The 27,471-nt window shown below is 42.1% G+C and overlaps 1 protein-coding gene across 1 annotated transcript; it reads right to left on the reverse strand.

Moving 5' to 3' along the window:
• Window positions 1-458: 458 nt before the first annotated feature.
• pamr1b (peptidase domain containing associated with muscle regeneration 1b) lies at window positions 459-27,471 on the reverse strand. Its single transcript, XM_033634026.2, has 14 exons — window positions 27,152-27,471; window positions 18,928-19,104; window positions 17,733-17,858; window positions 17,044-17,158; window positions 13,170-13,387; window positions 12,273-12,380; window positions 8,557-8,727; window positions 8,198-8,389; window positions 7,077-7,964; window positions 6,817-6,993; window positions 4,724-4,790; window positions 4,351-4,580; window positions 1,610-1,968; window positions 459-1,529 (listed from the first exon to the last, which is right to left on the reverse strand). Exons 1-14 carry the CDS (start codon window positions 27,303-27,305, stop codon window positions 948-950), a joined length of 3,564 nt encoding a protein of 1,187 aa, XP_033489917.1. The 5' UTR covers window positions 27,306-27,471; the 3' UTR covers window positions 459-947.

Below are 27,471 nucleotides of genomic sequence, written 5' to 3' on the forward strand. Positions count from 1 at the left end.
TAATTATTATTATTTCTAAATCACCAAATAAAGAACAAACAAACCAACAACTAGTGCCCAGCTCCTCTACTGATGCTCCCCCTGAAGAGGATCCAGTAATATTGTATTCTTTATTGCCCCCTTTTGGATGTCGATATAAGCTGCAGCTCATCTATCTATGTAGACTCACTTCTAAATAATGGAGGAAGGTCAGAATGGAGGTAATTGATTTAATTTGAGCACAGAAAAGGGAGCTGATCTGTGAATAATGTGCTCCGTTTATGGTTGTGAAAATGGTGCTGCTATGACCTGGATTCATTTGCCTCACAGCGCAAGTCCATTGTGTGCTTTGTAGAGCAAATATAAGGTGTTTTTTTCCCCATCATCTCAATATGATGACAGTAATCGTCGGTAAAATGTATTCATTCACGTGTACATACTGAGTATCACACGATGATGAAAAATAATCACACTCAGGCTTTACCACACCCACACTTTTCTTTAATTAAAAACGTCATCATTTTTCTGTCTCTCCATACAATATGTACATCTCTCGCGTCATATGAATCGATAGAATAATTCAGTACATTACAACATATATACATACCAATGATTACAACACTAACCATCAGTAGCCAGAGGCGTGAAATGGTTTTCTGGTCATTTTCAAGTCTGTAACCTCAGGCTGAGGGACCTGAACACTGAAGTCGTCTGGTGAAAGGGTGATGCCCAGCACATCCAATGTGTTAGCACCCCCTTCAGTTAGAGCACTGTGTTGTCCAGTGTTTCATGTGCTTCTGCATTGAGTAAGAAAATGCCCGTGTGCAAGGAAAAACAAAGATCAAAGGGAAGAGATGAATAGATTGAAAAACCTGACAAACATAAGGGAAAGAACTGCAAGATATGAAGCCATTTAAATACTTTAGAAGCATAAAGGGAAGAAGGTAAGTCACACAGTAGGATTATTTTTATTTCATATTGCTCACTATCCAGTCTTTGAAGTTGGCTACACGTGTATAGACTGTGTAGAGGTCGGGATCACACTCCCCTTGGTCATAGCCAAAGCTCACCAGTCCCAGGAGTCTCCACAGCCCTTTGCTCTCCGCCTGCACCTGCGCAGAACTGAGAGAGGGCTTCTTGTCATTGCTGGCTTGGTTCTCAGAGAGGGCGGGGAGAACAAGGATTCCCCCCATGTCAGAGGGACATATGTTGGACGGTTCATAGTCAGGCTTCTGGCTGGCACAGAGCATATTGTCCGTGACGCTGACTGGCACGCCATTTCGAGCATACTGCTGCTCACAGGGCACTACATCAGCAAGGTGAACAAGTCCAACCCTTGCCTTCTCGTCAGGACCTAAATTTGAATCAGGCAGCGGAGACCAGCCTGTCACAAGCCCTTGCCCAGAGGGCACCTCTTCTCCGTCACTCTCTGAGAGGCAGAGGGGCAGGATCTTCTCCCCGATCCTTGCTTTGTCCAATAACTTGACCATGGCCAAGTCGGAGTCGAGAATATGTGGGTCGTAGTTTGGATGAACAACAATAGAGGCCACCTAAAGGAGAAAGAGACGGACTTACTGTGCAAGTCTGGTAAAAGAGGGTCATTAAAAGTACAAGATCTCCAATAGCTTACCCTCAGGTGTTGAAGACCTTTGCTCTCCCTATGGTCGTCACGGTAATGCTTCCCTACCACCACCTTGATCTTGGCTGCATCCAGAGGATACATCTTCCCCAGCTCCGTCACACAGTGGGCTGCAACCACCACCCTCTTTTGGCTCACCAGAGCCCCACTGCACACCAGCTGCCAATCAGAAGCCTGGTCAAGACTGCCAGTTCCTGCTCCAAAGTCCCCCTTCAGGGACCCTGCCTGGCTGTCTGCCTTGGTCACCTTGGTCTCCACTCCGTTGGTGGAGCGACGGTAGATGGCTGCCAGCCAAGGCCAGTGAGCCTCTGCCGGCCTCTCTGGGTCAAAGGTTGGATGCTTCCCACACACTGCCAAAGAGGAGGTGACAGGATGAGAGGACAGAGAGGGAGAGACCACAGGGGGAGGGAAAAGAAATACAGGAACAAAAATTAGACTTACATTGAGACTGTGTCAACACTTAGTTATGTTGGACTCTCTGTGATTTGTCTTTCCCTTCTGAGAGCTTTTATTTTAAATTTGCACGTTAGCTTGCCGTCTTAAAGAACGTCTGCCAAAATGCAAAGCAGGGGCAGAGATAGAGCGATACTCAAAAACCACACAACTCATTAACAACTCAACTCATTAAAGAAAGACAATCTCTATATAATCCTTTTTCACAGATGAAGAAAATGTTCATAAAATGCACTACGGGAGATACAAACATCTTATTCCTGAGTAATAAATAAACAGTCTTAGACTTTAGGCAAGTGTTTTCAGACTTCCAAGCTCCTTTTGCTACCTTGTTCCACGATATCATGATCAGCACCATACAAAAATTCATCTGCCTCCAGAGTTTGCTGACATTATAGATGTGTTCAGACCTCTTTTATTAAAGTTAAACACAGCTCACAGACTCAGCACCTTTCCAGGCTGGTATTAAGGCAGGCTGTCCACAAAGAGCAGCCAGTTTTGTGATTGCTTATCATTAAAGTGGCTGACCCAGTGTGTTTTCCTTCCACTCTGCACAGAGAAGACAGTCTCTCAAAGTGCAGTGAAGAACATTTAGCAGTATTTTAAAGTGACTATGTCTGGAGGTGAACGGTTTCAAGTGGTTACTCCATGTGGAATAAGTTGGGGCAACCACTGGAATCAGAATTCTCCTTGGCAGCATTATTATACTGATGGGAGAGTACAGCGTGAACAGATCGACACTGCAGTAAAGAATCTTCTGCATATGTATGCTTTTACATAGGATGTTGTTTCTGCTGTGACTGTTGTATATATAGGTTGTCCATTTAATTACAGTCTAGAAGGTGCCTTGTTTAATCCAAGATGCTGGTCTTTAAACTCCCATTGCACAAATTCTCACAGATCAGCTAGGAAACATCAGCAGTTGGTTTTTCATCTCACGTTGTACCTTGGGGAAGGTATACTGAGTAGTGAGGAAAGGACTACACCTGGCAGGTGAGATGGGTGAAGATGCTGACAATGTATTTTTCAGTATCTACGTCATTGTTGATATGTGGTTGTAAATCACCGTTTACAGTTTTGTCTCAATTGTTTACACACCCTTGTACTTCAGACACAATGACAACAACCTGCAACTTATGTACCAACCCCTCTGAACCAATTCTGCTAAAAAACAAGAACATTTCCTGCTTTACACTCAGATTGCAGTTCTAAACCAGACTTTCTTTTTCAAAAGGTTACGCACAATGCTCTCTATTTGGCACAAGCTTCTTGAATAAAATCTCACATGGTTCACATTAAGATTAAATTTCCTACTATCCACTCTAACTCCCCACATGAGCAAACACATGGTGAACGGTTGTTCAATTAGCAATCAGAGCTGTAGCATTACAGTAAAGGGGCCACTGATGAGCTCCTCTGTTTTGGAGCGATGGATGCCAACATAGGGGAGAGACCAAGACCAAGCAGAGCCATAATCTCTGATGAGATTCGTCACTTTGCTTGAAAATGTGCTCAACCGTGGTCTAACAATTTTTTCTGCCTGTAGATTTAAAGGTCTATGAACACATTCTCCATACGCATAGAGCTTTTCTGCATGATACGGAAGATGCATGAGCACATATAGCTGTGGAAGCTTTTCAGGGCTGGATTTGCCTTGCTAGGCGATACCTCCCCCGCTGCTTGGCCAGGGAGAACATTGCCTGTGTTACTGTATACAGTACATTTTTTGTAGTTTATTCTGTATGTAGAACACTTTTAAGATCCAACGCTGTGTTTGTTGGGATGTACACAGTATTTGGGGGGAAATTAAAACCTGTGTTTTTACATTATAGACATGTAATGATATACATTTTAGTATATTTATGCTTCATTTTAGAATATAAAGGCATACAAAAATATTTTACAACGGACAATTATACATGCATAGCAACACTGAAAAAGCCATAAGTTTCCTAAAAAAGCATTCATACTAGTGTTTTCCATTCATAATAAGTGTTTAATATTGGGCATATCAGTGTTCAGCTGATTCTTATAAATGTCTACTCAGACATAACATTGATTTAAAGGCCTTGACAATTTTGGAAATTTGTGGAATTTTGTCTTTTGTGTGTATGTTTTTGAATTTGCTTGTAGAATTGTGAGAATATTAGGTATGCTTTCAGAAAACGTCTGTAAACAATTGAGAAAAACTGCAAATAGTATGTCTGTGTGTTTGTTCTGTGATAGTGTGGTGGTCATTACCAATGCTCTGACAACTAATGGTCCTCTGCTGCCCTCACCTGGCGTACAGGACACATGACGCCCGCTCCATTTCCCAGTCTTCAAGCAAGTGCGACGAGCACTACCAGAGTGATGGTAGAAGGGAGAGGCACACTCGTACTCTATATGTGAGTAAAGGTGGTGGAAGCCCTGGGGTAACTGGGAAAGCACTGGGGGGCCTTTAGTGGGTCCGACAGACTGGAACAGTTGGCTCCGCCCAGAAGCGTAGAGCTTGTGCACAGGTGTTTTTCTGGGGGGGGAAGCAGAGGCCAAGGGTATGTGGACATACGCCTTAGGTTGAATAAATGCTTTTGGATGTGACTGCAGAGCATAATAACATACAGTACTTTTGTACGTATTATATTGTATAACATAATGCACTGGTTAACTTACCTGGAAGGTGCCTGAGGGGGCAGAACTCTTTGTCTAACCAGCTCTGACACTTTGGGCTCCCGGCATGCTGCAAATAAACACAGACTTATGAACACATACAATACATACATCACAGACCCAGTAAACATCAACTGTGGTTTGAAGGGAGTTACTGTAACTGGAGCAGTGGCTGGACTGTGGGGATCTGTAAACTGACAGGAGTGGCGTGTCTTCATTGGTGCACTGTCCATTATGGTAAACTTTATGAGGATTTTGTAAGTTGTAAATAATGGCTATAATAATGGTTAAAGGAAATGTTTGATATTTTGGGAAATACACTCTTTATTGGCAAGAGTTGGATGAGAAGATCGATACTAGAGTAAGCTAATCCGCTGCTGGCTGTGGTTTCATATGCACTGATCAGCCACAACTTTAAAAACAACATGTAAAGTGAATAACATTGATCATCTCATTACAATGCAATGTTCTTCTGAGAAACCTTAAGCCCCGGCATTCATGTGGATGCCACTTGTCATGCACCACCCACCCAAACAATGTTGCAATAGCAATGGCACTCCCTGATGGCAGAGACCCCCCCAGCAGGACAATGCACCACGCCACACCACAAAAACTGTCCAGGAATGGCCTGTGGAACATGACAAAGAGCTCAAGGCATCAACCTGGCCTTCAAATTGCCCACATCCTAATCTGATCGAGCCTCTGTGGGGCGTGTTGGTACCCCAAAGGTCCTGTGTCCATGCTTCAAAAGGTAAGAGCCAAGTCCGACCCAAAGTGGAGCCTCTGACTTGTCGAAGCATGAACACAGGACCTCTAGGGATGTTCTGTGGTGTCTGGTACCAAGACCTTGGCAGCGGATCCTTTGAGTCCTGTGGGTTGCCAGTTGGGGCACCAGCACGTACCACAATTGCCTCCAGCTCTCTGTCATGGTCTCTCTGGCATTGTCCTGCTGGGGGGGCACTGCTATCAGGGACTGCCATTGCCATGAAGGGGTGTACTTGGCCTGCCACTGTGTTTGGATGGGTGGAGCATCCACATGAATGTCATGACCCAAGGTTTCCCAGCAGAAAATTGAATTGTAAAGAGATCTTCAATGTTATTCACTTCAACTATCAGTGGTTTTAATGTTGAGACTGATCGGTGCAGAACAGACAGACGTGAGCGTTCTATCAATCTCCTCATCAAAATCTCAGCAAGACAGAGAAAAAAGTATTTCCCAAAATATTAAACTATTCAACAATAAAAAAAAAAATCCTTTGGCTGCTGTGTATCTTCCAACAGCATAACTTGCTTTGTCTTTAATTCTTAGCTCTTTAATTCATGAGGAAAGTTGAGCCACAGACAATCTGACCTACCTTTCAGCAAAGAGCTGAAGAGCATCCAGACCGAAAATCCATTAATAACTAATTAACATTTAAGACTCCAGACATGATGCTTCATTGTACTTTAAGAATCTTTTACCCACTGGCATTTGACGTTAGCATTTGTTTAGCATTTTAAAACCTTTTACTCACTAGCCCTTATATCTACAAGTTTGATGGCCTAATATAAAGTGAGAAACTCCTGACACCTTATTAATTACTTACTGATTTTCTCATTAAACACTGAGTCTGCAGTGCTGAATATTTGTACTTAAAAACTCTTTAGATGGCACATCATATTTGAAGGTGGTAACTATTCAACAATGCAGTAACCATCAGACAAAATGCTATACATGCCAATTAAGGGAAAGGTGTGTACGATTTAGGGGGATTTAGTGACATCTAGTGGTGAGTATTGGAGACTGCAACCAGCTGAAACTTTTTCCAGTTAGAATTCCTTCAGTTTTCTTTGATCAGAAGGTATTTTAGCGGGAGCCAAGTTATCAACAGAGGTCTTCTCCTCTCCAAAACAAAATGGTGATCTCCATAGATTAGGACTTGCTCCCTCTCTAGATTTAAACAGCTCATTCTAAAGTAAGGAAAACACGATTCCTATTTTCAGGTGATTATACATTGAAGAAAACACATTTATTATATTGTATCATCCCCCTAAATCCTAGACCCTGAACCTTTGAACAAAGTAAAAAAAGACAGTGACCAAACAGATGACCGTACCTCTGACACAGAGAGGCTGTGTGCCACTCCAGGTACCATTTGGCTGGCAGGTACGTCGGGCACTACCACTGAGAGCATAGGAGTGGTTACAGAAGAACTCCGCTGTTTCAGGCTCCACCCCGGGCACCAGCTGGTAGTAACCATGGTAAAGGCGAGTGAGAGGTGGGCAGCTTTTCTCTGCGAGAGGTGAGCAGACAGTAGGTAAGGGTGAAGACCAAAAAGATGGGGATGATTTTTTTTTCTTCCAATTAGTTTCTTACCGCTGAAGCTTTGGTTGACTTCTTTCTCCTTTTCTTTGTCTTTCTCCTCCCTCTCCCTTTCCAGCTCCTCCTTTGTTTTCTCAGCAGGATCCTTCTCTGTCTTGTCCACTTGTACTGTTGGTGTTTCCTTTGGTTTTCCACTTTCCTCACCTCCCGCCCTGTACATGGTGTACTGTGTAATGTTGACTCTAGTGGGAAGGATTTTCCTCCCCGCCTCTGGAGAACTTATGGTATTATTTTCTTTCTTTGTTTCCTTTGTATCACTTATACCTGTGTTGTTCTTTGTCATTTCCAGTTGAAATATCTCCACTGTGTTTTCACCCTCGGTTATGACCGTCCTCATCTTGGTATCATTAGGGCCGAATTTGTCCGGATCTTTTTTTCCATTCACCTGCTCCTCTTTTCTTTCCTTCTCTTCTTGTCCTTTGTCTTTTATCACGACTATTTCTATGATATCTGTCTTTTCTGTTTCCAAGTTTATGTCCGGGCTGCCTTCTTTTTTCGGGGGTGGCTTTCCTACCTCAGGTTCTTTCTTTTCAACTGTATTTAGGCTGTTGTCCGGGCCTTCACTATCTACTTTATCTTTCCTGCCTCCAGTGGGTTTCTCTGACCCAGTATTTCTTTCCTCTAGCTCTCCTTCATTTCTACCCTCAGACACAGTTTTTCCTGAAATGGTAGTGGTGTATTTATCTTCTTTGTCAACTGCTGTTGTATTCTCGTGCCCAGTGTTTATATCTCTCCCTCCAACAGTTTCGTTTTCTCCAGCTGTGTTCTCTTGACCTTTCTCTGCAGTTTGGCTGATATCTTTGTCACTCTCTGTTTCTTTGTCTTTTTCTGTCTCTTTCGCCTTGTCCATGTCTTTTTCTGCTTCAGGCAGAGTGTTATTCACTGCGGATACAGAACGTAGAGAGAGATCATTAGTGAATTGTCAGTTAGCAGCTGATTGCAAATCTTTTTCTTCAAAGTTGCCTCGTCATGCTGAATGGCTGTGGGCACTGACTCATTTTCTGATCCATTAAAGACTGACCTTGTAAAAATAAAGCAAAATGAGCTGCATGCAGTAATTGTCTGAGTCATCCATCTTAACTCTAATCCTCGTTATTTAAGACACTTTGTCTGACCTTGGGTGCAAACAGGAGGAGTCCCACTCCAGGTATTGTTAGGGAGGCAGGTTCTCTGGGAGCTGCCACTGAGCTCATATGGCTGGTAGCAAAAATACTGTAGGGCAATGAGGACGTCATTGGGTCCATAAACCAAGAAGTGATCCCCCTGTTTTGGCTTGGGTGGTAAAGTACAAACACTCTCCACCGGTACTGGAGACAAGAAATGAAAATCAGGCTTTTAGAAGCAGCAATCCGCACCATCTCTGGGGCAGTATGTACAGTATGACATCCAGACCTAAGCAAATGACACACATATGACATTCCCAGATTCCAAACTGGAATTATTTGCCAAAAGAAAGTGCACATCATTATCTTACCACACTCTGGGGCAGGCGCACTCCAGGTGCCATCACTGAGGCAGATGGCGGTACGAAACCCCCGTAGCTCAAAGCCAGGGTCACAGTGGAAAGTGATGCGTGCCCCCGAGTGATGAAACAGACCCTTTGTGGATCCATGGGTGGGCACTGGAGGCCTGCGGCATCCCACCACTGAATGGAAATACAGGCATGCACATTTTATTCATGAACACATGTTGTTTCTATACTGAAAGCCTGGTTCATCCAAATGAGGCATATAGGGGATTTAGGAGGCATAGCTAGCATTCCTCCATCACTTTATTGCATCTCCCTGCTGTTGCATCCGTGTCTCCTAGAAATTATGTTTATATGCAACTAAGCTGAAACAGCGAAAATGTTTTGAGGGAAACATAATGCAGAGCAAACTGCGTTTTCTATTAACAAAATGTGGAAATGATGCCAATTAACGTATTTGGCAAGTTGCAAAAATGCTGATACTGAACACATAAAATGTTTACTGAAATCACATTTCAGTTTTCCCGCCAATATAGGTAATTGTGCCATACAGTATTCACTCGTGACCACAGCATTATTTTTTTTATTACCCTTTTTATTAACATATAAACAAAATCACAATCTGTCCCTAACCTTAACTAAATGCATTTGTTGCCTAAACTTAAGACATGGGCCTGGACACAAACCCAAAGCTCTGGTGTCAAGGTCCAGCATTATGTACGCCCACCATCCTCCCCTCCTACGTTTTACATAAATGTAGCGTTTCATTACCTGAAAGAAACATTGTCTGTGAACATAATCCAGGGAGCAATAACGCTGCCACAACAACATAATTAAGAAAGCAGTTTAGAAGTTCAGTAGTAATTTCAAGGAGACAGGGTTGGCTGTTAAAGACCACACAAATAGAGCTTCAGTGAGAACATCGCCTTCTGGTGTTTACAGGTCTGACAGGTAGCCCCTGAACCAAAATCTCAGCTCTCACACTCTTCATCTACAAAAGTTCAGAGCTTTAAATGCATATCTTGCTACCTTGGAGGCTCATTAATGAGTACTTCTACCCACCTTGGTAAAGTTCAGGGCAAGACTTTCACACATGGCTTGTAAATGAGGAAGAAATAGATGCAATAAAATAGCTTTAGTCAAACTGTTTTATTTTCCAGTGTTGTAAAAGTGGATTATATGAAGTGTGGTGGTAGAGATTGGTAATGTGATGGTGGAATACTGTGTGTAACTCTGTTATGTGACAACCTACTGCAAAATAAAATCATCCAAGTGATAAATGGGGAAATTATGCGTAATTCTTAAAGCATTTTGTGATATACAGTTTATTTGTTAATATAGTATCTATGTCTATCCTAAAGGCAAAGTACAAAAGTGCACAGAAATGTGTAATACACGAGGATGCCACCCACAACTGAGTTCACAAAACCCAAACACACATGTTAACACTGAGGTTATACAACACTGTGTGTGAGATTGTCCCTCAGGAGGTTTTCTGTGTTGTTGATTTCAAGTTGGGTCCAATCCACGAAATGCACTGTCTGCGGTTTTATAGCTCCAAACCAAGGAACCCTCCCTATAATCTGGGCGGTTTTGCCTCATGGCATTTTCAATCTCAGGTCCCTTAGGAGACAGAGAATTCTCTTGACCAACCAAAAGTGGAAAAGTAAACTGCAGCTAAACTCCTTTGAGTGTGTGCGTGTTTTTAAGTTGAAGCATACTGGAGTGCTTTAAGCATTGTAGTATTTTGCTTAAATAATCAGTGCTCCATGTCAGATTTTGTCCTCAGACATAATCAGATGAGTTACTGAGGTGGAATGCTAACATAGTATGCACAATGGCACATACTGTAAGTAAATTATCATTCCTTTCGTTAATGCCTTGGAAACTATGTTGAACACTGCACTCCAAAACAGATTAGACTCTAAAAGATTAAACTGTGCCAGAGAGAGAAAGGAAAATAAATTATTTCCTATCTGGAGTTTCTGCGATAATGTGTCAAGACATTCTCATATAGAATGAGTTTTAGCTCAGGCTTACAACAGATGACAGGTTGATTATTGGAGACGTAAAATATAGCTGATGTCAGGTTCATACTTAAAATTCCCTATCTGACTCCAGGGCAGAAATGTAGACTACATTTCCTGCACAAAATGTCAGACATTAGCGTTATTCCACCTCTCTTCCATTAAAATTAACAGCTGAGGATTCCTCGTGGGAATACAGATGAATGCACCCTGTGCGGAATGAAACTCCTGCCTTTTTTATGGCTTTCTCCTCCAATGGAAAAGCTGGCTCGTGTCATAGAAGTAGAATTGTTTCACCATTCGTTTTATAGACTCGTATTTAGCCCTGAAAATGACACCGTAAGAAAAAAAAAAGAGAGTGAGTGGGGTTCAGGAAGTCTGTTTTTGCGGGATCTTAAGGGAGGCGTATGGGATATAAAAACACAAGTTAGGGTCCAGACACCCATAAATAAAAAGCTTTGTAGGTCAACCACACCCTGATTGAGCTTTACCCCACATGGCGGAGTGGAGCTCTGCCAGTATGTTAAATAACCGGAAATATCCACACAGATTATGGAAACAGACAACTTTTCACCCCCTAGTGTTTCCAAGTGGTATCACTGTTGGCGCCGCTGTCACTAAGACAGCCAGATTGCTTTCCGTTTTCCTCAGAGCCAAGCAACTACCACAGTTTCCACAGTTACTTGGGTTGTTCCACCATCCACCATTTCCACTCTTGGGGATACTAAGTGCAAAGAACTTACATTAATACTCTTTGGTAACTGGGGGTAGCTACTGGGGGGAAACAAAAGTGCTACCCTCTTCCTGTTTGGGTTGATGCACTTCCTTTGTGCCCTATATAGTATAGGGCACAAAGGAATAGTAAAAGGAAGGATAGGGAACCAGTCCAACTTTATGGTGTCTTACCCATAGTCATTTTCATTGCTGGTTATTATTCACCAGTGAAGCGTCATCATTCTATAGCCATTACATTGTGCAACCCTCACAATGATGAAAGCAAAAAACTCTATCTCCACTTTAAGGTGCCATATATTGCAGAAACCAAAATGGTTTGCTGCCATAACCAAACTCCAAAAACCACATATTTTTCCTTCTCATCCTTGATTCTCCATATACTATGTTGGAGCATTTCTATTCTTTGCAACTTACCTCATCTGTCCACAGAAGTATGCGTTCAAGCACTAGTTGGTTCAATGCTGCCCGATTTCATGCAAACATACTTGTTAGATAATCATTTGGAGTTTCCAGCCCAACTGTTGAACTGCTGACTGACCAAAACTATAGCTGGGACTGCACGGACGGGGAAGGCAGCTGGCCTGAACCTAATCCAAACCACAGACCTCTCCCTTGTGACAGTGAATCACCGCCCTCCTCTGGGCAGCAACAACAACATTAAAAAAAATAAGTCAGCTCTCGATAAGTTTGCTGTAACTAGGTGGGTCTGATTGTAGACGAAAATGACTAAAATGATTGTGAGATTTCGTAAGTGTCGATACAGTTAGACACATCTTAAAGAGCCCCAAGAGATGGAAAATTCAAGTCATGCTTTCAGTATGAGACTGGCTTTTTCTCTGTGATTAGAACCTGCAGGCATTTTTTATTTGCCCACTTCTATTTCCACCCAAAAAATGTAAAATATCAACATTTTTCAAGTATGATCTTACTACAGAGGCTTAAGTTATGTTACACACTCACCATTTTCACACCTCTTGCCTGTGTAGCCAGCCAGACAGGCACAGTGGTAAGTGAAAGAACTGTCGAGAATACAAGTCCCGTCATGCAGGCAAGGAGAGGAGCTGCAAGCTGTAAACATACAAGTGTGTGACATTAGGGTACAAGGAGAAATGTTGTACTTATTAGCAGTACAACGATTCAATGTGTAAGACAAAAGGAATGGTAGTCCACACCAAGCTGCATCATGGGATTCAAATTCAAGGCTGGTACCATTTAAATGTCATCTTTACTTTCCATTTCTAAATGTGTGCGGGCATTTCGACACAGAAAAGCCTCTGTTTACTTTTACTAGATCTGGCTTAGCTGCTGGTAACTTACGGGTCTGTGTGTGCCTATATGTGTGTGTGTGTGTGTGTGTGTGTATGTGTGTGAGTTTTAGATCTTGAGAATGAGGACATTTATGGAAAGTGAGGACATTTTGGTCAGTCCTCACTTTCTCAACAGGCTGTTAGCATGCTCAACACCTTGACGAAGGCTTTTGCTGAAACGTGTAGGTGTCAGTCACGCACTGTTAAAAGCTTTTTATTATACACTTGGAGTGTGAGTGCCTTGGAAACTTCTGTCTTGTTTGCATTTGTTGTGGCCCATTACTCTAAGGAGCCCCTGTGTTCATTGAGTCCGACTTTACAAATGACTTTTTATTTATCGTCCATAAAGCAAGGACACATTCTTGTTGGGTGCTGTTATTGGATTTAGGACTGGGTTTTAGGTGTATGGTTATGGTTGGTGTAACAGGTTAGGATTTGGGATAGGGAATGCAATGGTGCTCAAAGGCATGGAATTGAATCACTATTATTACATATGTATGAACAATAGTCAGAGTTTTTTGTCGTTAAATTACATTGGTATTTGACCTACCTGAGCTCTCCTGGAAAGTCGCAAAGAATCCATCGAAATTCTTGTAGCCATCAGACACAAAGAGAATGTGCAGGCTGTTGCCTGAGCTTTGAATCGGAGGAGGTCTGTTGTTCCCACAGTACCGCGCTATAACGCGGGAGTTGATGCTGTCACCATCTCGGACCTCCACGAAGTCATAACGACAAGTATGGTGAAACTCCAGACTCAGCATCATGAACCTGTTAGCAACAGTAACGGAACAGTAAGTGTCTGACAAATGAACTTTATGTTGTTAAGACTGCTTTTCAGAACTTTCTATTATTCTATTACTCGACCTTGTCACAGGGACTCTTTTATGGATGTGATGGTGACGTGAAGCAAACTGATTTAAGTTTTTATTGTAAAAGTTTCTGTTGAATTTCCGCTATATTTGTGTTACCCTGGATTATGAGAGCACCTGTTTTTCCTGGCAGTGCCACACAAGCTGGCATCATGGAACTAATGCTTTTAAATCTTCAGCCAGCGAACAACTAATGAACGGTAATCAAAGCTACTGAATACATGAACAGCTGTTGAGGGTGATTTGCAGCACTATTACATGGCTTACTGCTCATAATGGCGTGTGAAAATGAGTCTCATTCAAACCAGGTAACACAGCAGTTAAAGATTTAGATTTATGTTTTTTTGTTGTCGTTTTTGTTTGTTCACAGCAGTAAAAATTAGAGGAAAGGAGGAACCTGGGATCACGACTAAAACAGGTGAAGGCAGGTAAAACCACACAGAAACTGTATGTACCAACTTTGTAACAATATTATATAAGCTTAGATAACTGATGTTAGATAAAGCACATTAATTATCGCCGCTTGTCAGCAGCAATTAAACTGTGAGCACACCAAGAAACCAAAACCAGATGCTTATCAGCGGTTCTGTGGCTTTGGCAGACAGCTTTAGAGACATCTTAAGAATTTTTTCACCCATGTATTTAATAGATTGTTTATCTTTCAGCACTCATTATGTGCCTATTTAACATTTTTAAGCGTGAATATAAATGCTATTTTTATGTAATTGACAATAAGTGCTGCTGATAAAAAGCAGCACTTATCCCGGTCTATTTTAGCATCTCGTTATTTCAGATAAGCAGCTGTTAAATGTCTATAAAGTATATGCCCGAATGCTGAACAAACACCTTGGTTGCACACCATTATTTCCAAAACAAGGCTTACAACTGGTGATTACTGGGATGAACGTTCTAGGTAATGTGTTAATGTTTCCAAAACATTCTCTGTGTGCTTTACCACAGTCGTGTCATCCAGAAGGAGTGGCTTTAGGGGCCTGATTAAATGTGAATTTAAGTGAGTGTATGAGCTGCTGGGAGAAATTTACATAAAGTTTTAATTCATGAGCTGTTTGATTCAGTCGCAGTCAGAGTGTGACATTGAAAGGACTGCCAGTTAGATTAGGAAAAACACAAAGGAGTCTCCTTTCCCCTTCTCAGCTATTTCAGATGTAATCTCCTTGGCCTAACGTTGGAACGGATGTGAATGACTGATGAACTTTATACAATGCAATGGCACGCTCCCAAATCCTCTAATTTCACTCGTTATCACAGGCCCTTGGGTCAGGGAAGCTTAGACTAATAAGATATACAGTAATGCTAAATGTTAGCCCGCAGCAGCTCCCAACAATTAATGCCAGTTGTAATTCAGTAAATGTTTCCTGTGATGTGAGTGTACTGCGAGCCATGCTAGTTAAAGAAATACAGGAAAAGCCTGCCAGTGATTCCCCAATCACTCAGGCACAAACATACAACTTTCCATTACTCTATCTTTGATCACAGCAGCTCTTTTTCATCTGGGGTTTTGCTGGATTTATGTCATAACAGACATTAAATCATGACATATTAGTCATCTCTATATTAATGTTGTTGCTGTTAAATGTAATGCAAAGCTTAATAGCGGAAAAAAATACTTTAAATGTCTTTGATGCACACAACAAATCATTTTCGGGCGCACGGCACGCTCAGCCTTCTGAATCTAACTGTATGGAGCTTTGTTCTGCCAAAACCCTGCACAAATGCTCGCCTGTAAAATGCTGTATGTGTAATGGAGAAAATGACAGAAATAGAAAGTTATCAGAGGACTGAAAAGTAATAAGTTTGCTGAAAAAAAGGAGGTGTTGTGGTTTCCAAACTTTGCAGTAGACTTGCCATCCATCCATGACATACATCTTGCAAAAATATCTGAACGGAGTGGAAATTTGGATTAAGCAGACCAGCCGTTAATAACAATTACAGATGGACAATGAAGATCCCAAAAACTGAAGCTTCAATGCCAGATGAAAGTGGGGCAATTTTAACTTTACTGAAACAAAGGTTTATGATATACCTCAATTTCAGGTAAATTTGTTTGTAAGCTGCGGCCATTATATCCGAATCAACTATTATTTGTTCATTTGGTGGCTACGCAACCTAGAGAACTTCTCCATGGCTTTATACAGCTGTTTGGGTTAAAAGTTCAGAAAGAAAACTGTTGACAGAGAGGTATGTGGATTATTCAGAATAACTAGGGCACTGTAAGATACTTCTGTTGAATCGTTTCATGCAATGTTTGGCATGAGTCTAGGATAGAAATGTCTGTTTATCTGCTCATTGGTCCACCACTTTGTCCAGGCCAAAACATCTCAGCAACTTTTTGACTGCGATGAGAGTTTGTGCAGACGTTTGTGATCTCCAATTTTAATTTGTCAAACTCTTTGGTTTCTTATGAAATACTGTAAAACTTCAATTAGTAGCCCGGGCTATTATTGCTTATATCATTGAACTTAACAGGTTTATGTTAGGGATAGGTGTCTATATGGGACAGGCCTTAAATTCCTTATACACAAAATCGTTGCTTACCAAAGACTGAAAATATAATCAAACCACTTATGGTCTTCTCTGGTGCTTTCAGCAAAATGAAATCAACCGAGCTAACAATTTTAAGCATCTCCATCTTGACAAAAGTTTTAACATTTATATTTGTATGTGCGATCTAAACAGCTAAATAGTGTAAGCTAAAGTGGGTAGTAAACAATTTGGTTTTGTACATCCAAAGAACTTCTATAAAAACAAACTGCTAGGCAACCAGACCAGGTGTCTAATTGAGACAGGCCTTTATTTGTCAAAATGTGTAGCCACACCGGGCTAGTAAAAGGGACAAGGTGTTTAATTGGGACTGGGCTTTGAATTGAAATTTTACGGTACTTGATATCTGATGACATTCCCATCAGCCATTAGCTGTACATTGTCTTTAGCAGGACTGTCCTGTAGGGTGTTTTTACGAGCAGAAATTACATCCCATATGGGCATTTTTGTTAGGCGGCGACCTCTAGTGGCTGTAGTAATTATTACAGGAGCAAAGGAGAAAGTCAGGCAAGGTAGTACAAAGAGCAAGGAAGTCTGCTTAGGTTGAGAGGGAGGGGAGGTGGATGGGTCAAACAAGCACAGAACTTTAATTCACGGGATTGGTGTTTGTGTTTCGTCTGAAACCAAAAGTCCATTGTAACAATTAAACATGGTATATCAACATATGTGAAAAGACATACTATAAATGAGAGATTTCATGTGACATGTTAGGTTTCCTCCCTAGCAAACATACTTATTTTAAGCCAAACCATGATGTGTTAATTAAACCTACCAAGGAGGTTTGTTGCCTAAACCTAATCTATCTAACCCGTGGTTTTACCCATTATGCTTTTTGATTGTGTGTGCTTGTGAGTAAACTGTTACCAGGGAATATTATCACTAACCCTCCTGATGTAAGCTAACTGATGTCACCTCCAAAATTCTCTCTGATGACACAGGCAGGTAAATGACGACCAGTGAACATCTATAGTAGCAGAAGGTTTACGATCTCACCTGAGTTCTATAGTAAAAGGATGGTCCACCTGGATTGTCCACTCACACCGAGCGTTGTTGGGGTAGCTCTCGAGCACCAAGTGGCCCTGCCGTTTACGGATCACTCCCCCGCACTCTGAAAAACACATGGGAAAAATTTCTATTTTGGAAAGTTGGTGCTCTTTAAATTTCGGTGGCTGTTAATTAGAGCTTAATTATCATTTTGAGGGTCTACATTCAGCTGCTTTGGTTACCATTCAAACCAAAAGCAATTCCATTTCAGCTTCCAAAGCCACTGCAAAAGCCCAATGTTGTGCTCAGCGACATAAAGAAGCATAAACACAGTATGCACAGAGGCAACAAGGCGTTCAGCAGCCTTTCCAGGTTCTGCTTTTAATTAAATGTATGTTTGTTGTGCCCCTTGGCAGAATATTTGCATATTGCGAAAACTGTCGTCAGTGTCCAAATGTTACATATTAAATTGTTTTATGGGGTTCCCAATTGTTGACTCCAACTTGTCATTCAGCTCCTCACGGAAAACCTCCTGGGTATATGGCAGCCTTCCAAGCTGGCATAGTTGTCCCAGATGAGGATAAATCAACGGGGAGGGGAAGAACTCATAGTACATGGTAATTATTTTACTTAAAGAGAAATATCATTTATAGAAAAGCCATGTAGGATCCGCTAATTGGGGGAATGAAGAGACTTACGCATGCAGTCTCCACCAGACCAGCCAGGCCGGCATTCAGCGCAGTATTTGCCAGTAATGAAGAAGTCGTCCCTGGGGCCCCATGTCCCATTGTTACAGCGCTTACAGTTCTCAAATATACTGCAACCTGAAAAAAAAGAAAGAAACAAACTTATAGTAAAGTCATTAAAGAGTGATAGGCTACAATACAACAGACACACACAAAAGTCTTTCAGAGGAACATTTTTGTCACCCACCTTCATCAGACCCCTGCCATGTTCCTTTAAATCAACTCTGCTAAACTCATCACGCTTATCTGTCACCACAACAGAATACACAAATGTATTGGTGCTTCCTGAAATAGAAATGTGGAGAGAACCCCCTGAAATGGCTCCCCACGGAGGATGGAGTTTCACTTAAGTGACTTCTCAATCCATGGGGGGGCGTGAGCAACATCTGACCTCAGAGCAGGTATGAATTTTAACAAAAACAATGTACTGCGGATGTAAACAGGGTTTGGCACATTTTTGTGTTCAACAGTAAAAAGTGATGTACAGGTATCCATTAAATTCCAAACAGCTGTTTTTTTCCCCCGTAAAGAAAAATTTAAGTACATTCAAGCTGTGAAGAAAACATGACCTACTTCCACAGGCAGATGGCATGTAGGAAAATAACATGAAGAAAGCAAGAGTTTGGAAGCACGAGCTATAGCACATGTGTAGACATCCTTAAGTGACTATATTCTCACATATATACAGTACACACCTGTATTTCTTAAGTGCGCATGTCTGTGAAAAAAAATACATATTTTACACCCTTTCATTCACAAATCAAAGCTCCAAGTTTGATCATTCACTCCCGCACCCATTCAAGAGGATCCTGCCAGCACGTCAGGAGAAGTGCGAATGTGAAGTTGGCCTGGAAGCAAATTAGATCAGACACAAATAGTTTCAGGCTTTCTGTCATTCTATTTGTAATGCTACAGTGCAAACAGCTGTGCAGTTGACAGGCATCATTTGGTATTACACAAACTACGGTGCAGATATAAAAGAAGAAAAAACAGTTTCAGGGATAGATTTATGGGTGAACTAGTATCAGCAGATGTAGCCTTTACACAGAGGATGCCAATTTTTTCATTCTGTTCAAGGTCACGAAGTTTGCAGCGCCCCATAAAAGCGAAGCACTCATTCAAATATGAATATTTGCAAAGGTTTTACCTGGATGGATGATGCAGGGATCGCACTCGTTGATGGCGTTGCGGCAGCAGGGCACTGCGTAGCCAACTGGAGTCCCCTGTAGGGGGCATTTACAGCGGATCACGTCATACTCGCAGCAGCCTCTGCACATTACATTCCACTCAGGGCCCGGGCAGTGGTTGTACAAATACCTGTAATCTAAAGAAGACAATATGTCAAGCATTATGTAAGAATGATTCCATACATGCACAGACATAAAGAGGAAGATGAATCAAGCATGGAGGAAATAAGACAAGTGTAATGACTGGCCTTGTGGGGATATGTGAGCAGACGTGGGTTATGGTAAGCAGAAGCCCAAGCAGTAGTGGAAGGACTTTGGTGAGTTCAGTGTTTATGTGATCTGCTGCTCTGCACTGGCTCTCTGGTTATTTCCACCACCACATGGTCTCTCAGTAGTTTACCTCCTTTGTGTGTTCTCATACTACATTACATCAGAGAACATGCCGCAATGGTAAAGTCACTGTCACGGAAAGCAGAATCAAATCATTAATCAGAGAGTGCTTCTACTTTATAAAGTTTTTACTCAATAAATGTATTGTTTAATTGGATTGAAAACCAGTTATTCAAGGACCTTTGAGCCTGAGTGGTTACAATTATGTAACAGTGGATTTAAAAGCTGAAATAGACAAGTGGAAATTCTCTTGTGGCAGATGTGGACAGAGAACTAACAGAAGCTGCACTTTAAACTTGGCACAGTGTCAGTGCAGCATTTTGTACGTACCCTTCTCCCAGCCCTGCAATCATAATAACTCCTCTGCTCTCAAGCCTCCAACCATTTATTCCTCCTGATACTCCCCCCCCCCCACCTAAAAACACAGCGACATACTAGCACACTGGTTTTATTTGCAGTGCCGTAGCTGCACACTAGGCCTATTTGTTGTTTGTATGAGTTTTGTGAAAGTGAGAATCTGAGACAGACACACAAAGGCAACAACCAGAAGCGATTAATGTCTTAGTGGTTGTTTGCGGAGGGTCAACTAGAGAGGAGAAGCACAGATGTCTTGGAATGCCGAATCGTCCCTGCTGCCCTTCTGCATTAATGATATCATAAATTGTATCTCAGTCCAGCTACAATCTGGCCTTCTCCTCAGCTATCCCTCCAAGCAGACACAGTGAGATATGACAAACGCAGTGACATTAATCAAAGAGAAAGTAGGCTTTGCAATGCCACCAGCTCAGATTTAATGCGAGTTTCTTTTAAGGACAGAGTTTATATTTTATGAAGCTGTTGCAGTGGTTTAGCTGTTTTATGATTTCTGTCATTACTGAGGGTAATTTATTGTTTTGATAACGTAGGCTCAGCTGGATTTGTGTATTAACCTTAAAGCATATTCAGCAAGCCGGTGACAACATGGGGTAAGTCCGCTCTCTTTGTGGCATGGCGTGCGATAGATCTCAGCACTATGATTTAATGTTACCCAAACGTTTTTGGACCGTGGCGCCTGAGCGCATCACTCCATTATGCAATGCCCATGCTGTAACACCAAACGCCAGTTCTCTTGTGGTAAAAATTAATGTAAACTTACAACCCCTGAGCTTTGTTTCCTAAATCAAAGCTGGCGTCCTTGCATTGTCTTGATTTGTTTAGCTTGGTTTGCCTCCCAGAGACAAGAAAGGAGAAGCTCATAGTTTCTGCTAAAATTGTCATTTTTGTGGATTTCATTTGACCAAGTGTGACAACCACAAACATTCACGGCATGGGCACGGCCGCGCATATAGAGAGATGTCTGTTGAGACAAGAAGAGGACACTGTGCAAAGGGTGGGATTCAGCACCGTACTGTGAGTCAAGTACAAATATGCATTATGAGAAATGGCACAACACAACCCACTTCGCAGAATAAATGTTGGCATTGTATGTTTCTGCAAACCACAGATGTTACATTTGCACGCTATTATGTAGCACATACATTAAAACTTTATGTTTCAGCAATGTTGTAGCTAATGTGTGGTTAGGCTTCGGCACAAAAACAACTTGGTTATGGTTAGAAAAAGATCATGTTTTGGATTAATTTAACTGGTTTTGGGGTCACAAACTCTGCTGGAAAAGTAATGTCTCAGTAAAAAACAACCACTTTCCGTGCCACTATCCCAGCAGGAAACACAGTAATGTCTCTGTAATAAAAAGTTTTCATGGCACTTTGCCCATGGGTGTTTTGTAGCAACCTGTCACTGTTTTGCCAGTGACAGGTTGCTACAAAACACCTACCTTTGGTGACTACAAAGCCGCTGGAGAAACAGCCAGTTCTGTTGTTTGTTGGTCTCAAATGCCCATTTTTTTCTGGCAACTGAGCTGCACTGCAAGTAACAACCTGTTTTACCAAAGTCCAACTTATAATGGTTATTTTTTTCAATATATTTCAGTGAAATCAATTATAAAAAGACATACAAAGTCTAGCCCATGCTTTTACAAGAGTACTCCTCTGATTTAGCATTGCGCTCCAATAAAATTGTCAGATTTACGACGGGCAGTAAAAACCTTGATTGAAATCAATGCAGCAGAAAAACCAAAGATTATGTCCTGTCCCATGACCTGGCACCTACATTACCCACAATGCAAACCAATCACTAACAGTTCTGTCAGAAACTTGGCTGAGATATGCTCGTAGCAGCTCAAGCCACTAGCCCCAAGCAGAGATGAGGAGGGGCTACAGAGGTCTGGTAAACTCACTTCTTCTTAAGTCCACCCCACCATCATTTTCAAGTAACATCCCTTGAGGCAGTTTATCCGATTCCATGCAGCTCCCTCTGGAGCCACAAAAGACTTAATACTTTTTTCACAAGCTGTTAATTGCTTGATAACAGTAGCCTGACTTTATTCAGTGGAGTCCCGGAGTCCATCCAAACTCTGGTCTGCTTTTACTCACATACATTACAATGTAGTTGGAAGCAACAACATTTCAAACAGCTATGTCTGTTGTTGTGGCTGCAACAGGATCCAAATTACATAAGTCAGAGGCTGGAGATTGTCAAACAATAGAGGATGGACGTAAGCCATTGTCGACTGTGTCACTGGCCAATTTTACTGTCAAGTCTTTGAACCACTACCATTAGCCAACTAGATATAAATAACAGTGCTGGATGAAAACAGTATTTAAAAGGTGTTAGCCTGACATATGGGGATTGAGAGGTGCTGACACTATCTCCTCTCCTTATGGGACAGCTTTTCTGCTCGCAAGCAGGAGTTTGTTAAAGGACGCTGGCCAGAAAGACAAACCTGATTTACAGGGCATAAACTTGAAAGGGTCAAAAGACTTTATGAGCTGGCCTGGTATTGTCATTACATGGATCGCTGCTTTGTGTCTTGCCCTTAGATAGAAGAATGACATCCTGTGGCTGTAACTGCCCTCAGTGCACTTATAGACACCCTGATTTACAGTAGAAGAGAATAGATCTTTATTTGTTAACTGGGGCTGGTAATACATCTTCTGCCTCCCTTCAGACAGTGGCATGAAAAAGCATGCAGTCATGATAGGATTAGATTCCCAAAAGCCTTTTTCTTAACGCTTCTCCTCGAGGTAAATAAACACAGGCGGCAGCGTTTTCAGTGTTTATTCGCTGTGAACGGATTCAGTTTGTTGACCCCCAGCTCTGTTGATAAGGCTGTTATGTTTTTCTCTGAAGCATGACTCTGTGGTTTCTCCTCCAGTGCTGGGCGCACGCTGGAATGCATCTTTATTTCTCTGGAAGGCTATCCCCTCTCTTTAATAGGTGTTTACTGATTTACAGCGAGACCATTTTTAAGTAACTGTACCTTGGCTCGCACCCTGGCAATTTGAATTTATTCATTTCGGCGATAAGCTTACTGCCTTGTAAAAACACATCTGCGAGGCTTCCAGGTCAACACCTGCAGGTAACTACAGACTGGACAGTAACAATTTCATGGGGCTTTTTTACAGCACTTTAGGAAGGTCTGGACAGGTGTGGAAGTGCACGTGTATAGGAGTAAGCTTACAAGCGAGTGGGCTTGTGTGTTTTGGCTCTAAGCCTATCAATTGTTTTTGAACACAAAGTATGTTTTTGCAAACGCGTGGAAAAATGACATCAATTTCTAATTTCACTGCATTTATCATTATGTTGCCAAGACCTGTAATTTAACCCGAGACTGTGGTGGTGCTGTGTGCCCCTGGCTAATGTGTATTTAATCACATACTGGAAGTGTTGACAGCTGTCGGACAGGTAACATAACAACGAAGAAATTCATCCCATAACAAAGTTTGCTTCCGCATTGTTCCTCATGGCTGTCTAGCACCCTCTCCATCCAGCCTGTCTGATATTTATGTTTTGGTATATGCATAGTGTCGAAATATTCCCCCAGTGCACACATAACTAGTGTTGTGTGTGTGTGTGTGACAAGACACTGGCACCAAGCCATAGAAACACAATTCAACAGCAGATCACAAAGCTTTTCCTCCCTCGGTTCTGCAGCTTGCAGCGTGCAGATTTTTGTGTGGGTTGTTTGGCTTTTCTGGTCTTATATAAGTAGCGTCTGCTTTTTTTCCGTTCCAGATGTTGAGCTACTCCTTAACATGCATGTCAAGAAGCCATAGAAATGAAAATAGCACTAACACGGGCATCATAACAGACGCCCCGTGTCTGGTGGAGACCTTGGTGTGTCACAAAGCACTCCCACCGAATCAGAAGCTCTACAGACCCAGGTTGTTAGCCGACATGTCTCAGCTGCTCACCTTTGATGTGGATCCAGAGACTGACATCATTATGACCAGGAGCAGGAGATGTGGTCACGGAAATTCACGCGAGTCCTGTGACCCTGTGTCTGACTTTACTGCCCTGTACGCCCACTGACCTGTGGAGAGCCACAGCAAACTCTGACTTCTGGCAAGAACACACTGTCAAATTTCCATGTTGTTGTTTACTTTGAATCAGTTTTCTTACATTAAAATATATTTCCCCAAAATATAAAGCTCACAGATGCACATAACTGTTTCATAACCCCTGGAGAACCAGCACTATTGATAAATGGATATACTTAAAATGTGCTGCAGGTGCTGACTTTGACCTTGCAAGTGACTCATAAGCCTGAATCAGCTCCGAAATTGTGCCATCATTTTCTGGAAGCAACTTTCTCTGCACTAGGCTAAATAAAATCCCCAAGGTCAGTATTTGCTGTTATTTTGCAACAGCATTGACTTTTTGACATTTAAAGCCGAGCGCTGCCTCCAGAGTCTCAAATAACTTGCATTGAGCGCTGATTTGATATATATATTGATATTATAAGAAATGTAGCTGAGCACACCGCTTTCTGTGGCATTTACACCACTTATTGTCTTTTTCTTGCTCACCACTCAGACACTGTATCTTATCAGTCTTGATTTGCTACATGCTCCTATCATAGCTAAGGTATTTTTACCTACAAAGAAAGGTGAAGAGCACAATGTGGAGACGGATTCAGTGGAGCCCCGTGAAAACTTTAAGGGTTCAATATGCACAATGTTGTGGCTGTGTCAACTATGTGGGAGATGTATCTCTATATTGCAGGCTTAACTAACTTACATAGGAGTTCAAAATTTTGGAAAATAAACTTCTTGGCTTTTTTGGTGAGAGTAAGATGAGAAGATTGATAGCACGCCCCTGTCGATATGGCAAACCTGCTCATGGTAGCTTCATCCCATCAGTAGTGTATAAACGTTGGTTAGCTTAGCTGACCTTAGCTTAGCTTAGCATAAAGACTGGAAACAGGTTGGAACTGCTAGCCTGACCTTGAGGTGTAAAACTGAAGTGAAAAAATGAAATGTTGCGGTTTTATGATAGACTATTTCTTCCCTGGACACAGTCACTTCCAACTTCCTCTGGAGACTGCAGGAAGTTGGACTGTGCCCGAATCGAGAAATAGTCCGGGAGAACCAGAACCCTGCGTAAAACCACACGTATTTACTCTTCAGTTTTTGCATGGAGACATGTAAAACATGTTATTTAGTGAGCTTAAGGAGTGCTGGTGGGTGGATTTTGCTACCTTTAGACGGAGCCACGCTAGCTGTTGCTCCATTTCCAGTTGTTCTGCTAAGCTACGCTAACTTGAGGTAGGTCTATATTTAGACTAAGAGACAGACATGAGAGTGATATCAATCTTCTCATCTATGTCTCAGCAAGAAAGTGAAGTCATATTTTCCAAAATGCTGAAGTATTGCTTTAACATTAAGTTCACCCAGATTTAAAAACTTTTCTTACTCATCCCTGGTAGCATAGCATTGCAGGCAGTGTCAGTTTTATTTGACCACGCTGTTTTGCGTAATCCTCGCCACAACCTCATTAAGTCACAGCTGATTGCTGCCATAATTAAGTGAGAAACCATGTCAGAAAAAAGTTCCCTTTGAAAACAATGGCAGCTTAAAGTATATATCCACTGAATAAATAGTTTCCTCCTGACAAAATGGGGCTTATTTCATGCTGATGTATCATGGAAAAATAGCTGTTTTTACAGCAGCTGTGAGCGCACGTGCTGTGCATGTATGTGTGAGTGTATAATTCCTTTCGCCTACTGCCCACAGCAGCTGTCTGGTATTTTGAGGTTGGAGTGGTTTTGCTATCGTGGAACAGGGAAACTCCCATGGGATCTCTGTGGGCATTGCGTATCTGAATGTAGCCCGATCCCAAGCGCTGATCCCAGTGGTCATCCTGCAGATTTGCTTTAAATAAACTTCCCTCTTCTAGGAAACCACACACCCAATGATATATCCTCTCACTGTATTACCCACTTTGATGAAATGGTACGAACACACACCAATATGTAGGTCATATGCGAGTCTGAGATGTGCACATTTGTTTTCAGCATTTAGCTGCTAACCTTGGAATGAACTCTTGAGTCTGATATCACACACTATTTTTTCCAATTGCTCAACCAGACGCCATGTTTTTCTTCTTGTAACTGTTTTCTGAGCCAAGATTTCATTTGCTCCAATATAATATTATTTCTAAGCATGCTAGACTTGGTTTTTTGTTTCCTACAGCACACTACCTAATAGCCCCGACAGCTTCCTTTAGTTTTAAACACTATTAGATGAGTGTGGACATCTCAGGATTCAGGTGGGTGGAGGATCGTAAACAGGAAGCCTTACATCGATCAAAAATGCCTCAGCGAGGACACCAAAACACACAAAAATAGACACAAACACAAGCACAGGCACACACACGTAAACAGACATGTCCACAAAGTCAGGATTGGCATGTAAACACCACCGCTCTGCTCCGAGAAAAGGAAACTATTTGCAATTGCTCAACTGAAAACATCTATCATCAGCTGATAATGCACGATTATGAAACAAGCCGTGCTGAGGGTGATTCAGCTGACAACAACATAAGTCGGCAAATCTGCCAGAGAGAACTCTTAGTCACTGCAGCTTAACACAACTGTGCTCTGCCCAGCCCTTTGCCACAGATACCAACATTACAAACTGAAGGTATTATTTTACTGCTTGGTAACCGTGCGAAGGGGAATCAGACAGAGGGCAGAGGTTTGGTTAGGAGCCTTGGAGACGGTGTATGGTATACACATTACCATGGCCAGCGTGATTGACTCAAACATGACTCATGTCTTCCTCCGGCAGTTCAAGTGGTCACCCGGGGTAAACAGGCAGAGAAGATCTCAATCAGGGAGAAAACACACTTGAGCATTAAAAACGAGCTCTCACACAAAAGGGAAGCGGTGCCAAGATTCAACACCCCTATTAGGACTCAAACCGCCTCACTTTACCTCAAGGAATGTGTGGCCACATCCAGCTGTTGCCTCTTTTATTTAACACCAGAAAAACATTCTCACTTTCATTTCACACAAAGAAACAACAGCAATGAGTAGAAGGGAGTATGAAGATCACAGAATCCCTTTTTAATGGGACCATAAACAAACCCACACAGGACAGTCCTTCACTCTGTATTTCAGAACAAGAGTTGTAAAGTCAAAGATTGCACAAACTTTGTCAGTGCTGTTTTTCTTTGCACCCTCTATAAAAAGCTGGATTTTACATCACTGTCTCTCAGTGGGTCCTCTTTTACAAGCCTTGCTGAGCACTGTCGTGCTCTTAAAGGACAGAAGGGAAGAGGGGATGGAGAGAGCTGCTGATGCCGGCTTTTTGAGAACAAAGAACACAAACCAAGAGGCTGTGCCAAACAGAGACAGTGCGAAGGAGAGAAAGAAGAGCAGCAAAGGCAAGGTCTTTGCCAGTCTCTTACCGTAGGGCCAGGCTGTCCCTTGGGGTAAGGAGATGAAGAGGGAGAGGAGGAGGAACCAGCCCTCCTTCCAAGAGATAAAGGTGCGGGTCCGTGGGGTCGCGTGGGTGCCCCCGTGGGTTTGCCCCAGCTGCAGTCCCGGTCCCGCAGACAGCATGCTGCAGTCTGGAACTCTGTTTACTTTCTGAACTCAGCTGACATCACCTTCTCTTGGCCCTTCAGTCCTTCCCTCCCCCTTCCTCCATTTCTCCCTCTCCCTCTCTTTCTCTCTCTTTCTCTTCCTCTCTCTCTTTCTTTCTCTCTCAGTTTCTCTCTCTCTCACT

This window comes from Epinephelus lanceolatus, chromosome 5, assembly GCF_041903045.1.
Source record: "Epinephelus lanceolatus isolate andai-2023 chromosome 5, ASM4190304v1, whole genome shotgun sequence".
Lineage (NCBI taxonomy): Eukaryota > Metazoa > Chordata > Actinopteri > Perciformes > Serranidae > Epinephelus > Epinephelus lanceolatus.